Genomic DNA, 14,695 nt, shown 5'->3' with positions numbered 1-14,695 from the left:
AGAGGCTGGCTCACATATCTGTGTATGGTGATCTGCTCACAGGAATGATTGGTTATGGTGCCCAGAGGTAGCAATGCAGCTGGTGATATGGTTTGGCTGGGTCCCAACCCATATCTCATCTTGAATTGTAGCTCCCATAATTTCCATGTGTTGTGGGAGGGACCCTGTTCCTGGAACCAAGCTGGGTCTGGCAGTTTTTTCTCAAGGCCCAATAAGGAGAAGCAGACAAACTAGGAAAGAATGGAATTTATTGGTGTAACTGGATACAGGGAGAAGGCCAGAGATAATTCCACCAGACCAACCCAAAGTGTTACAATTTTCTTAGTGCATGTATAGGTTGGGGTTAGGTGCCTCCCTGCAGTATAGCATTTGTCTAAGTCTATTTGTAACTAATTTTGTTTCAACTAGAAGGTCAGAGGCAAAAAATGCTTGCTAAGTTTGATTAAAAGGGCCCCAGTACCTTCAAGGCCTATCTACTATGGTACCAGAGTGATTATTTCTGTCTTATCTCCTTTGCAGCTTGGTCCAGAGAGCTGCCTTGGACTCTCCAATGAATCTATTCAAACAGCTGCCACTGTGGCCTTGACCTGTCTCAGATTCTGTTGACCCCAGATGGGTCCCGGCACTAGGAAGACTATCTCTATTATTTTGAGTTGCTCCAGGTTAGGGAGAAGGCTACTAACCGTATACCGTATGTTTCATTTCTAGCTTTGATGTCTGGGCAACAATTTCCCTAGGCTTAACTATTGGCTAAATGTTAAGGCAGTGCTGTGGAAATCTGTCAGTGTAACTGGAGTGCTATACAGGCCTGTCTGTGTGATTGTCAGGGAGAGTTGGGCTGCCACAACCCGGTGGGAGGTAATTGAATCATGGGTGCTGTTCTCATGATAGTGAATAAGTCTCACTAGATCTGATGGTTTTGTAAAGGAGAGTTCCCCAGCACATGCTGTCTTGCCTGCTGCCATGTAAGACATGACTTTGCTTCTCCTTTGCCTTCCACCAGCCATGATTGTGAGGCCTCCCCAGTCATGTGGAACTGTGAGTCAGTTAAACCTCTTTCCTTTATAAATTACCCAGTCTTAGGTATGTCTTTACTAGCAATGTGAGAACAGACTAATAGAACTGGATTTAAGGTGTTACAGGTCTTAATTGTGATCTCTGGATTATCTAGGAGTGCCACCTCGTATTTAATCTTTCTCCTGTCATCCAGATATGTCCTTTTATTTCTAGGACTGGTGGGGAGTTGTGGCTGGTCTAGAGTAATTTTCGTTTATTTATTTATTTATTTATTTATTTATTTATTTTTGAGGCGAAGTTTCGGTCTTGATGACCAGGCTGGAGTGCAATGATGCGATCTCGGCTCACTGTAACCTCCGCCTCCCAGGTTCAAGGAATTCTCCTGCCTCATCCTCAGGAGTAACTGGGATTACAGGCATGTGCCACCACCCCCGGCTAATTTTGTATTTTTAGTAGACACAGGGTTTCTCCATGTTGGTCAGGCTGGTCTCCAACTCCCGACCTCAGGTGATCCGCCCACCTCGGCCTCCCAAAGTGCTGGGATTACAGGTGTGAGCCACCATGCCTGGTCAGCCTAGAGTAATTTTAATAGCTTCTTCAACCAAAATAGCAGTGGCTGCTATTGCCTGCGGGCAGCTGGGCCACCTGGTGGCTACCCTGTCTTATTTCTTTGCTAAGTAAGCAACGACTGGGCGCAGTGGCTTACACCTGTGATTCCAACACTTTGGGAGGCCAAGGTGGGTGGATTGCTTGAGATCAGGAATTCAAGACCACACTGGCCAACATGGTGAAACCTTGTCCCTACTAAAATACAAAAATTAGTTGGGGCATGGTAGTGACAGGCACCTGTAATCCCAGCTACTTGGGAGGCTGAGGCAGGAGAATGACTTGAATCCAGGAGCTGGAGGTGGCAGTGAGCCAAGATTGTGCCAGTGTACTCCAGCCTGGGAGACAGAACAAGAGTCCATCTCAAAAAAAAAGAAAAGTATGCAATGGGCCTAGGCTCTGTTCTCAGCTTCTGAGTAAGCACTCCCACTGCTATACCTTTCTTTTCTTCCACACACAAGAAGGGCTTGGTGAGGTTTGGAATGCTGAGAAGGGCTTGGTGAGCCTGGCTGAGAGCCCGTTTTAACTTGGTGAAAGCCTCCCTCATTTCTAGGGTTCATTCCATGGGCTCATCTTAAGGTCCCCTTGTTGCCTCGTAAAGAGGCTTTGCTATGTGCCTGAAATTTGGGATTTATATTCTACAGAATACAACCATTCCAAGTGAAGCTGCTGCTTGACGTGTGAGGTAATTTGGGTGGCCATGATGTCCAGAGTTACCTGGGGATCCTAAGTGGTAGTGATGTCCCTGGGTCCTGTGAGTTTTCATCTGATCCCTCCTTATGCACTGCTAGAGTTTTGACTGGTGGAGCCCCTCAGTGGGAGCGGGGGCAGTCAATTATCCAGCGCCAGGGGTCGCAACTGGTGCCCTCACATTGGCAACACAGGCCCTGTGGGGGCTTAGTGGAGTCCTTTTCCTAGTGCCCACTTTTCTTGTACTTGTAACCAGAGCTTTTGTCGGCATTGTCCTTGTGACCCTTTGGGTTTCCTTTGGATGCCTTTTGGGTATTTAGGGCATCACCAATGACAGTTGCCATAATTTCGGCTATTTTTCTTTACTGTATTCCCTTTCCACTTCCTCCAGATCACGATTGTTATATACCGTGGAGGTGGTATCAATAAGCTGATTTTGATTAGTTTGTGGTCCCATGTGTAGCTTCTGGATTTTATGCCTAATGTCCAGGGCAGCTTGACTAATGAAATCCTGTGTCATTAATACTTTGTCTTCAGGAGAGGGAGGGTCCAGGTTGGTGTATTTTTTAAAAGCCTCTTCCAATCTACTATAAAATATAGCTTTCCTCCTTACCCTGTGTAATTTCCCTTAATTTACTGCCTTTATCATTTCCTTTCTCATTCCTCCCAGGTGAGCTTCAAGGAATTTGACTCAGTTGTTCATTCCCACAGGGGTGTTATAGTTCCAATTACGGTCAGTGATGGGGACTGTATCCGGACCCAGGCAATTGCCATCGGAGTTTCCGGCAAACAGCTTGTCTGCTTCCCATTGGGCGGCCTCAGAAATATGTTCTTTCTCCAGAGGAGTGCAACAAGTTGCCAGGATACATTGAACATCTTTCTGTGAGAGATCGAAGGCTAAGGTTAAAGTTTGGAATCTGTCCGCAAATCTCCTGAGGTTCTCAGAATAAATTCCTAACTTATCCTTTCATCGCTGTATATCAGTTATGGAGAAGGGGGCCTCCACTTAGATTAGCCCCTCAGCTCCTGCTACTTCCCTTAGGGGAAATACAGCTGGACAGGGAATTGAATAAGGTGTTGCCATGGAAGCGTGTGGGGAACTTAGTGGAGTTCCCGGCTCCTGTTCCTGGGTTTGATCCCCAGGAGCACTTGGCAAGGGGTTGTATGGAGTTGGTTGCAGTTCCCCCTGAGAAATGGTGGCCCTTGCAGAAAGGGGTCATCTATGACATCTGGTTCTACTTTAGGAATTTTTTCTTTTTGAGGGCAAAATTTGGAAGCCTTACAAATTGAAGGGTTTTGGTGCAGGGCCATAAAGGCTTAAACATGGTATTTCCGACCATTTACCCTGCCTTTTGCAAAATAAGTCTAATTGCAGGATAGTGTCATGACCGAGACTCCTATTGACTAGCCATTGCTCCTGGCTATCTAGAGGATACTGGGACCAAACAGTATTACAGTAAAAAAAAATTGTTTCCTTCTTATATTGTCAGGGTCAAATTGGTTCCAATTATTGAGGATGCAGCTGAGTGGGGAGTCAGGTGGTATGGATGAAGTATTTCCTATTGTTGTAAGAGAGAAAAAATTCTAAGGAGGATTTAATACTAGACCTCAGAACCTCCACCTAGGGGCTTCCCCTTCAGAGAGGTTGTGGCCTAGGATTGGATCTCCCAAGGAGTCCCCTTTTGGGGTCCAGTCTTAAGAGTGTCAGACATCTCTGACCTTAGGTGGGCACCAGTCCTGCTTTGAATGCTTTCCTTTCATAGACAATGCCTAGTATGATTCCCTTCGTTCTTGGATACAGTTCTTGGCTTTTGGCATCCCTGTAGCTGGCCACAGTAGTTTCTTCCCAGATGGTTTCCTTAACCATTGTAGTAAGTATAGATTGAAGGGCAAGGGATGGCAGACTGCCTAATTTAAACTTGTTAGAGACTAGCCTCTCAATAAGGGAGTATAGTGCTCTCTGACTGTACCAGATAAACCAGGCGCAGAGATTTCCGCAGGGATCCACTGTGCAATTTATGCAGTGATCCAAGAGTCTCCACCAGGATTCTTCCCTTAGTACCAGATCTACTAAACTTAATTGATCTAGATCTGGTCCCTTATAAAAGAAGCAGGGCACTTTCCCTATCCAAGTGGTTGGTCCCTAACCTTTTTGCTAATGTTTGCCCTTGGGGCCTCCATAGTCAGTTACCTATTGCCCTGGCCCTTTGGGTTGGGGTACATCTCTAATTGGTCTAAACATGTTATTCCAACATAACCAGCAAATAAATATAATATTATAGTTGCAAAAACATGCACCTCATGGCGGCATGGATTTATCTTGTGCCCCTATTTGTTGCATTCCCTGACGGGCTGACTCCACAGGAGAATTTTAGCATAAGAAAAGCAGGGTTAAAGCCACCTGAAATGTGTATGTATTCGACCTGGACAAGCTGCCACTGCCAATTGGTCACATGTGGGGCTCAGGAACTATAACCAGGAGATAGTAAAGAATCCAACTTCCAGGCCAGACAGCTATCCCCATTCACTCTTTGGCTTTCGGGCAGCACTGGAGAGTGGCCTTGGCCAGTTGCCCTCAATTACCGAGGAGCTACTGGGAAATGGCTGCTGAAGGACTAAAAAGAAAAGGACTCAGGTCCCCACCTGAAGTAGGCGATGATGGTTAGGTGCTTACACACAGAAACCTTTCAGTCTCACCAGACAGTGGCCCTGGCAAGAGACCTTCAGTTGTCTCTGTGCTTAGAATGCTGTCTGCCAAGGGTCCCAAGTTGGAAAAGGGAAAGAAAGAGAAGGGGAGAGACAGAGAGAGTCCCGTATGGAGTTTAGTTCCAGCCCATGGCCACAAATGGAATCTCAATAGAATAAAATAAAATAAATCCCCAAATTTGGGCTTACCTCCTGGCTGGCTTGCCAAAATATGTTACTGGGTTAAGGGTTCTGATAATGAAGTGTACAGGTTCTTGGTGTGTTGAACAAAGAATTGAACGACATGCATGAACAGGTGGTGAAGGAATGGATTTATTGGAGCACAAGGCAGTGAAGGAGCAAAAGTGAAAGTACATTACACAGGGTGGGAGTGGTTACACAGGGTGGGAGTGGGCTTGAGCAAGTGGCTCAAGAGCCCTAGTAGCAAAATCTTCTGGGGCTTAAGTACCCTGTAGAGGTTTCTTGATGGTTACACCCTATGTAAATGAAAGACTGGCTCACAGCCAATTAGAGGCTGAGGTGAATTGGTTCACAGCCAATCCAAGACTGGTGTGGTTTGACTCCTTATGCAAATGAATGTCCTGGAATGAACCAATCATTGGCTGGAGTGCAGATTTGGCCCGTGGCCAATCAGAGACTGATGTGATTTGATGCCTTATGCAAATGAAGGTCCTGGAATGGACCAATCATAGGCCAGTGTTCAGACTCTTCAGTGCCAGGGAGTATGTCCAGGTCATCCTTAGATCCCTATCTCTGGACCCTATTCTCCTGCCTCAGTCTTGTGTGAGATTTTGTGCCCTTTGACCATCATCATCATCTCCCCATTCCCCCAACCTCTCCCTCAACTACTTCTAACCACTATTCATTAACCTCTTGTATTATTTAGGTGTAAGGAAGAACAGAAGGATCCAAGCATGAGAAAGCCCACCCTGAGTCTCTCAGAGGTGATTATGACTATGTGAGCATGGGTGAGACAAATCCTCTATTGTTGTTGATGGCTACTTGAAGTGCTTCCTCCATTCTTTCCATTGTAGAATACTTAGGGAGGTAGAGGATATAATGACACGTTATTGATGTTGGGTGATCTCTTTCACTGAAAGTTTGAGGACAGCGAAATACTATTTCCATTTTCTGTATGCCTCTTGCATGCAGCCTATCACGTCCTGTAAGAAACACTAGAAAGGAATAAAATTTGGTTAAGATATTTCATAGAAAGAATAAAACATAATGAAAAGGAAGAAATTAATCACTTCATTCAGTAAGTATTTATCGAAGGTCCTTAGGCAGAGAGAACTGTCCTCGGCCATATTGAGTGTAGAAAAATCATGACATTTGGTCTTTGTCCTCAATGAGTTCATGGTGTAGTTGGGGGAAAATTGTATGCATGAAAAGATAGTAGCAAGAAGAAAGTTTATTCAGCTCATCTAGGAAGAATGAGGTTGGGAGCTTAAAGGATTCAGCACAGAGACAGACACCAGGCTGGGTGATCAGAGGGACTTCACAGAGGTCACACCAGGCTATTTCTCAAGACAGGATTTGGGTGAGCTTTCAAGGCAGGGGACAAAACTCAGGAAAAAGCCAGAGGTGGGAAGAAGTGAACTCATGGGATGTACAGACAGCTGAACCACTGGGCTGAATCAAAAGTTTCCCATTAAGAGAGAAGATTAGAAAGGCAGCTTGGGCTTATAGAGAAATAGGTTGGATATGTGGACAAGTTGGAATTGTCCTCCAACATCCTTAGTAGCAACAAAAATATCAAGAAGAAAGATGTGTAACTCAGGAAGAGCTGATGAATGGGATGAGATGGTGAGAGAAGTCATTAAGTCTGCCCTAGAGAAACCTTAGGGTTCCCACCAAGAGAAGTTCTTGTACCATGAGGCCACAGAGCTTAGTGCTCAAGAGCCTGGCTTTGGAGTCAGCCTGATGGATTCTCTTCTGGTTCCCATACTTACCAGCTGTCTGAACATGGGCAAGCTACTAAATGCTCCAAACCTCGTTTTCCTCGTGTCTGAAATGGGAAAAAAGAACAGTACCTACCTCGTAGGGTTGCTATTAGGAAAAAGGTAGGTAATAAATACAAAGCAGTCAGCATAGTGCATGGCACAGAATAAGCACACAGTAAATGCTGCTGCTGCTGCTACTATTATCATCAGTTGTTGTTGCTATTATTGTTTCTAAATGATATATTACTATAAAACAGATTGTTTGCATCATTCGAACATCATAGGACTTAGATAATTAGATGAAGATAGGAACATGAGATAAAAGGCTTAGAAGCCAGCTGAAGTGAGGAAAGAGGGTGCAGAAAAAGTCAGTGTAGAAAAAATAGTAAAATAGCAAATCTCTATTAAAAAAAAAAAAAAGAAACAGGCTTGAGTAAGAGAAAGAATGCTGGTCTAGAAGGTAGGGAGCCTGGGTTCTCATTCTTGCTCTGCCACTAACACATGTGATCCACCAGCAAGAATGGTGATACAGAGATAGAAAATTATTTTAGGCAGATAGTGAGGGCAAAAGAGTGCTCAGTAGAACTTCCCTTCTAACAAAAAGCAGTCCAAGAAATCACTTCTTTTCTAATAAAGAGCAGCCTGGAATATTGGGCTACAAACATAGATAAGAAGGCTGGAAGCTAGCACGGGGGAATGCCAACAGCTCCACCAATAGAAAGGGCAACCTGGGGCCAGGCATGTCCACCATGGGGGTTCCACCTCCCCTCTTTTTTAGCACATGCATAGTAAGAAAGAAATAAGCACCATGGAGTAGCTACCCACCTGTATAATCAAAGATTGGGGTAGGGGCTGCTAGAGATTCGTGCCCTATGTGATGGTACACCTGGTCCTAACTCATTTTTTCATGCCCTATGTATGTCCTCCTCACTAGCTCATCTATAAAAAATCCTGCATTTCACCACAGATCAGCAACTCATTTTTCTGGGACTCCTCTCTGTAGCAGAGAGCTATTCTCTTTTTTTGTCTCTTATTAAATTTCTGCTCTATACCTCACCCTTTGTGTGTGTCCCTGTCCTTGATCTCCATGTGAGACAAAGAACCTTGGGTGTCACCCCAGACGGTAAGGCCACTTCAATGGCTTCATTCTAAACAAGATTGTACCTTTTAAAAAGATATATAATTATGTGTCCATCTATTACCACAGTACTTACAAAGGAATTTTTTCTTTTCATCCAAGGTTAGTTTGTGGAAAGCCTTCCAAAACAACCGTATAGTAGGATGTGATTTTTGGTATCCTTGCTCATACTTTGAATTCTTGAGAGAAAGAGGGAGAAAAATGATTTGAGTGGGGTGGAATATATAGAAGTTGTTTGGAAAAATTGGGGCACTTTAGGTATCACCTACCTGTTCAAATTGTTTCCAGTCATAATCAGTATTTCCAATGATTGCTGTCATTAGTTCCTCGGGGTAGAAATGTCTAAGTATCTCCTTCTCACAGACTCTATAAAATCCTCTCTGAAATTCCTCATAAACTGCTTTTACAGAGATGTTGAAAATGTAATCAATATACTTAGAAACATAGTCTTTCCTTGAAGGAAGAAAAAAAAAAAAAAAAAGAAAAGAAAAGAAGGAAGGAAAGGAAGGAAGAGGCCAATGATTAAAAGATTCTATACTTTGTTCTTTTTACTATTTCTATTGAGAAGGAAAAGTCAATTACTTCTACATAGCACAAGAATGTTGTGTTGTGACCAAAACCTGGTCAGCTAGAAGAAAGAAATTTAGAAAATATAATCAGAAGGTTTAAAACTATTTGGCTCACTTTCCTCACTGCAGTTGGTAGGATTTTTTTAAAACATGAATCTGAATATGTCATTCTCTTGCTTAAAGTCTATCAAAGGCTTCCCATTACCCTTGGGGTAAATTCCAAACCTCCTTAGCAGGGATCAACAGGCCTTCCCAGCCCTACCTCCTCCCTTAATGATCTGACCTTGCCAGTCTCAGCAAGCAGCCTCTTCCTACTTCCACTTTCTTTCTTTCTCTTTCTTTTTTTCTCTTTCTTTCTCCTTCCTTCCTCCCTCCCTCCCTCCCACCCTCCCTCCCTCCCTCCCTTCCTTCCCTCCTTCCTTCCTTTCTTCCTTCCTTCCTTCTTTCTCTCGTTCTCTCTCTGTCTTTCCTTCTTTCCTTCTTTCTCTCTTTCTCTCTTCCTTTCTCTCTCTCTCTTTCTCTTTCTTAAGAGATGGGGTCTCCCTATGTTGCCCAGGCTGGACTTGGACTCCTGGCCTCAAGTGATCCTCCTGCCACAGCATCCTGAGTAGGTGAGACTACAAGTGTGCACCATGGTACCCGGCTCCCACTTCCATTTTCATCTCTGGCCATACTGACCTTTAGTTCATAGGTCTTGTTGTCTCTCTTTTGTAGTTGGGCCACATAATGTAGCATTTCTTCTTTACCTGATAACTTCTACCATCCATTAGATTTCAATATAAGTAAGACTTTCTCAGGGTTAATCCTTCTGTTCCTCTGCTTGTCCCCTCTCACAACACATGTCACTTTGTGAAAATTATTCCTGCAAGGTCTGTCTTATACTACAGAATGTAATTTCTACTAAATGATTAATTTCCTGATGGCAGGGTTGCTACTGGGGGCATTTCCATCAGAGACATGATTGTCTCTCACACTTTAGGCAGCCTTTGTGGACTAGCCTATCTAAATCAACTCTTGTCTGCCTTCCCCTATAACCAGTGGTGTGCTGGTAAATGTCTAACAACCAGCTCTCTGAAAAGGAGGGGGAGGGAAGGGGACACACATTTGCAGCATTGGCCAATTTCTGTGGTGTAAATATTCCCACCACGGCTGATTTTCAGCTACTAATACTTTGATAATAAACTCTTAACATTTTTGAAAATTTAACAGTCAGCTCTCACAAGCTGGTACTAGTGAGCTCCAGCATACCACCTGGAACTCCCTAGTTTCTTAATGGGTTTTAATTTTCTTCAGAGTGCTCATCCTTATCTGACATTATATTACATAATAATTCATTTGTGGCCAGGTGCAGTGGCTCACCCTTGTAATCCCAGTACTTTGGGAGGCTGAGATGTGAGGACTGCCTGAGCTCAGGAATTTGAGACCAGCCTGGGCAGCATGACAAGACTCCATCTCTATTAAAAATAATAATGATTCATTTGTACATTGTCTTTCTGCCCCACTGGAATTTAAGCTCCAAATTTTGTCTGTCTTTTTGACTACTGTATCTCCAGCACCTAGAATAGAGTCTGGTAAAAAATAGGGGCTCAAAAATATTTCTTAAATGAATAAATAGTAAAAAGAGCTACAAAGGAAATATTGAACCCTGAATTCTTTCTCCTTTTCTTTTATCTTAAAAGATTTTTTTTTCTAAAAGATTAGGAGCTAAAACAATCATCTGAGAAGCTAAAATACTTTTTTTTTTTTTTTTTTTTGAGACAGAGTCTCACTCTGTTGCCCAGTGAGCAATCCCAGCTCACTGCAACCTCCACTTCCTGGGTTCAAGCAATCCTCAGCCTCCTGAGTAGCTGGGACTACAGGCATGTGCCACCACACCTGGCTAATTTTTGTAGTAGAGACGGGGTTTCACCATGTTGGCCAGGCTGGTCTTGAACTCCTGGCCTCAAGTGATCCACCTGCCTCAGCCTCCCAAATTGCTGGTATTACAGGCATGAACCATATTTAAAAATACATTTTTAAAGAATAGTGATACAACATTTTATGTACAGCATATTCAAAACAGATATTCTGGCTGTCAAAACTTACTTGTTGGTTTGGTCCACAGGTATGGAGATCCCATTTGGAATTAAGTCAACATCATTTTGGTCCCAATGTATCTGTAACCAAAATGTATTCAGGTACCAAATATCAAAGTAAGTCTGAATAATCAACCACCCATAATATCATTATTGCCAATACATTCTCCCCTGTATAATTGAAAATAACTTGGAGCTAAATGATTTTTTATGTAGTTCAACCTTTTAAATACATGGAAAGCAAAAAAGCCTACCTAGTACATGTTATACATTGCTTTCATGCCTAAATTATCGTTTAGTTGTTACATTATTTACACTAGTTGAATAATCACCATAGCTTCACTTTATTTGAGAGTATATAGACATGAGAAGAAGATAAGGGGAAAGTCTTGCAGTACAGAAATAAAATCTCTTTTAAAAAAGGGATCCCACGGGCCAGGCACAATGGCTCATCCCTGTAATCCTAGCACTTTGGGAGGCTGAGACAGGTGGATCACTTGAGGCCAGGAGTTAGAGACCAGCCTGGCCAACATAGCAAAAACCTGTCTCTACAAAGAATGCAAAAATTAGCCAGGCATGGTGTCGCATGCCCATAGTCCCAGCTACTCAGGAGGCTGAGGCAGGAGAATCACTTGAACCCAGGAGGCAGAGGTTGCAGTGAGCCGAGATCATGCCATTGCACTCCAGCCTGGGTGACAGAGTGAGACTCTGCCTCAATAAAGAAAAAGGAATCCCAAATCTAAGATACTATAATAAAGATTATTTTTTAGAAACAGATTAAAGCTAAACTATAATCTGACTTTCATTAGTACTCACAGAAAAGTGTATGCAGAGCGCATCTCCAATGTCATCAGCATCATCATTTAGAACTTCTTGCAAACTCCTAATGAAGATTTTGGTTTTAAAAATTGTATTTATTGATCTTATAAAGTTTCACAAGTAATTTTCAATGGAAAAAATTGTGAACAATATAGAAATGTATAAAATATAATATAAAATTCCTATCCTCCATCTTCTCACTCCCTTTCCCTAGAGTTTACCTCTATTTACAGTTTGATTTGTTGGACCATTGTTACCACATAGACACTGCTACATCTTCATGAAAATTACAAAATTGAGCTGTTTCCTCTAGACAGTGATTCTGAACCAGGGATGACTTTGTACCCTAGGGATCATTCAGCAAAGTCTGGAGACATCTTTGGTTGTCACACTTGGAGGGAAGGTTGCTACTGGCATCCAGTGGGTGTGACCCCAAATGCTGCTAAACATCCCACAATGCCCAGGACAGTCTCCCACAACAAAGAATTAAACAGGCCAAAAGGTCAGTATTGCCAAGGCTGAGAAACCCTGCTCTAGCATGCATCTAGCTAATATATTCTTCCACTAACAGTACACAAGAAGAGAGAGTCCTTTCCCCCAGTTTTTTGCCAACACTGTAAGAAAAACTTTTTAACAAGTGTCAATCTGTAAGTAGAAAAATGACATCTCATTTTTATTTATTCCCTCAATTACTAGTTAGGGTGAGCATATTTTCAGTTTTTTTATTAGACTTACACACATACACACACACCCTTGTATAGTCATAAATATTTATGTGTGATGATGCATGTATATATTGTGCTCTCTGAAGCAACTGTTTCCACCTGGATAAAGTCAAGAGACCAGGCCAGAACTCTTGTTTCTTCCACTAGTTAATAATTAGAGGAACATTCAGCTTTCCTCCATTTTGAAGGTTTACTCAGTTATAAATCATGCTGAAATTCAAATTCCTCTCAAGAGCATACATTACTGAAATTGAAGACCGTATGTGTCTCTCTGTGTGTAAGATTATTTATGCCTAAACAACTGAGACTAGATATAGTCCTGAAAAAAAGGTTGTATTTACTTACTTCCCCAACTGAGGACTGAGTTCTTTTAAATCTTCCAACGATGGCTTTTGGTCCAGAAGTTTTTTATACAGAGCCAATGGGAAAGGAAGGTTAGCAACATTTAAATTGAATAAGGAGAGTCCACACAGCATTCCAAAGAGGAAATATCTTTTTTTCTCAAGTTTAGGCTAGAAAAGAAGAAAAAAATCCCTAAGGTATTATAAATAATTAGTAATACAAAGGGATAATTAGATTAGTAAAAAAAAAATGTGGTTCCCTTTTCTACAAGTCAAAAATTAAAAACAAAATGGGCTTCAGGAAAATAAAAACGTGAAGTTATTCTACAGATTATAACACAACTTAAATTTCTTCCATAATTTTGAATACAAATTGACAGTTCAGAACATTAAATAAATGAATTCGTTGTTACTAACAGCATATCTGGAATGTGAAAAAATACGCTCAGACAGCTTTATATAATAAGGTTTTCACCATTTAATTTTATAGTCTTTCCCTTCAGACTCACGTAGAATAATGACGCTGAGAAAGGAAGGGTGCACTTTATACATTTATTGGTTACCAGGCATATTAGATGAGCCTCGCATGAGTGGCAGTCCCTTCGGCAATGCAGCCCCACAACTTGGGTGTGCTTAGAGGGATGAGCATATGGGTCAGGGAAGGTGACTGATGCTGGGGACCAAGAAGGCAGGTGGAAGAAAGAAGAGGAAGAAGGAAAGAGACCTGGTGAAGTTGGCATGTCTTGTCTGCACTTTGTAGTCCTGGGTGAGAGGAAACACTGGCTCCATCTATCCAGGCCATCATTGCAGCACAGTAGATCAATAGCCTGAAAATTTTAGGATTCAATTCCAATGCCAACCTTACTATTAGTGGGTGCATGACTTTAGGCCACTCGCATAATATTCTGTGGTGCAGTCTAGTTGCCATATTTATTTATTTGAGCAATTGTGAGAAAAATTCTAAAATTACATTTAAATTTTGAAAGTAAGTTCTAAGTATAAGTAATCAACAAAGGGCCCCCCCGAAACCTGATCAGTCTTCTTTCCCATACTTTGTATTATGTCCCTTGGTTATAGTATTTCATCTCTTCACTGAGCCATATACAAATCAGGGTTCTTTTGGTCTCTGTTTTTTATCCAGCAGTACAGCATAATGCTTAAGAGTAAGAGCTCTGGAGTCAGACAATCCTGAACTCATATCCTGGCTCGATCACTTACTAGTTTTCTGTCCTTGGCTGATTTATGTAATCTCTTTAAGCCTCAGTTTCTTCATCTGTACCTCATAAGGTTGGCGTAAGGTTTATTTTCCTCCTCTCTGTCCCCAACTTTTGTTTCTTTGGTTCATTTCATCCCATTCCTTCACCTTCGACCTCAGGCCTTCGCCTCTCCATTATACTTTCAAATGCAATCACTTCAGTCCCCTCTTGATTTCTTTCTCTCCTAACCAAGAACCCCTTAAGTTTGTATAGTGCCCTAAAGCTTTCATGGTACTTTCAGATACCTTATTTTGTTTTGTTTTCACAACAGCCTTGCAAAGCAGGCAGAGCAGAAATTATGATGTCCGTTTTCTAGGTGAGGAAACAGAAATCTCAGAGAGGCTAAATGACACACCCACCATCACTGAAGATTAGAACTCTAGGCTTTTGATCCCACATCAGTGCTTCCTTCCCCATCCTGTCATGCTTCTCAAAAACTATTACATATTAAGTCAGCAATCTATAATTTACAGCCAATTGGTAAAGTTTCTGGTGTGTTGATCCTATTGCTATAACTACATCTGTAGAGTTTCAGGAGGAAAGGGATTGTGTCATGTAATAATTTGAATATCCCACAATATTTAATACAATGTAGGAACCTCAAGAAACATGAAATAAATGCTTGCTGATTGACCAATAAAAAATTGTACCATTGGCACACCTCAGCCATTCCTATATTTTAGAGGGTCCATTTGTTCTCAAAAAGATACAAAATACCTTTCAGTATTTTCTCACATGTATTCATCTTTCTCCTCCTCCTGCCTGTCCTTTCTGCCATTTGGAAGAACAATTTGTAAGTTTATGGGAAAG

At 42.0% G+C, this 14,695-nt stretch overlaps 1 protein-coding gene across 1 annotated transcript; it reads right to left on the bottom strand.

Moving 5' to 3' along the window:
• Positions 1–6,002: 6,002 nt before the first annotated feature.
• Positions 6,003–12,799, bottom strand: LOC104657162 (probable E3 ubiquitin-protein ligase HERC6). The gene is made up of 7 exons (XM_030917880.1): positions 12,634–12,799; positions 11,561–11,627; positions 10,755–10,825; positions 8,370–8,553; positions 8,177–8,279; positions 6,972–7,027; positions 6,003–6,194 (listed from the first exon to the last, which is right to left on the bottom strand). Exons 1-7 carry the CDS (start codon positions 12,762–12,764, stop codon positions 6,138–6,140), a joined length of 669 nt encoding a protein of 222 aa, XP_030773740.1. The 5' UTR covers positions 12,765–12,799; the 3' UTR covers positions 6,003–6,137.
• Between the last annotated feature and the right edge of the window lie 1,896 nt (positions 12,800–14,695).

This window comes from Rhinopithecus roxellana, chromosome 2, assembly GCF_007565055.1.
Source record: "Rhinopithecus roxellana isolate Shanxi Qingling chromosome 2, ASM756505v1, whole genome shotgun sequence".
Lineage (NCBI taxonomy): Eukaryota > Metazoa > Chordata > Mammalia > Primates > Cercopithecidae > Rhinopithecus > Rhinopithecus roxellana.
The sequence above is the reverse complement of the archived record's forward strand: the minus strand, read 5'-3'. Positions and strand labels throughout refer to the sequence as shown.

Coding starts and splice junctions, on each gene's coding strand:
- LOC104657162 (XM_030917880.1), bottom strand. CDS start 12,764: ATGCTGTGTGGACTCTCCTTATTCAATTTAAATGTTGCTAACCTTCCT. Junction 10,826..11,560: donor CGCTCTGCATACACTTTTCT/GTGAGTACTAAT, acceptor TTTTGGTTACAG/ATACATTGGGACCAAAATGA. Junction 7,028..8,176: donor TGAAAAGAAAAAATTCCTTT/GTAAGTACTGTG, acceptor TTCCCATTTCAG/ACACGAGGAAAACGAGGTTT.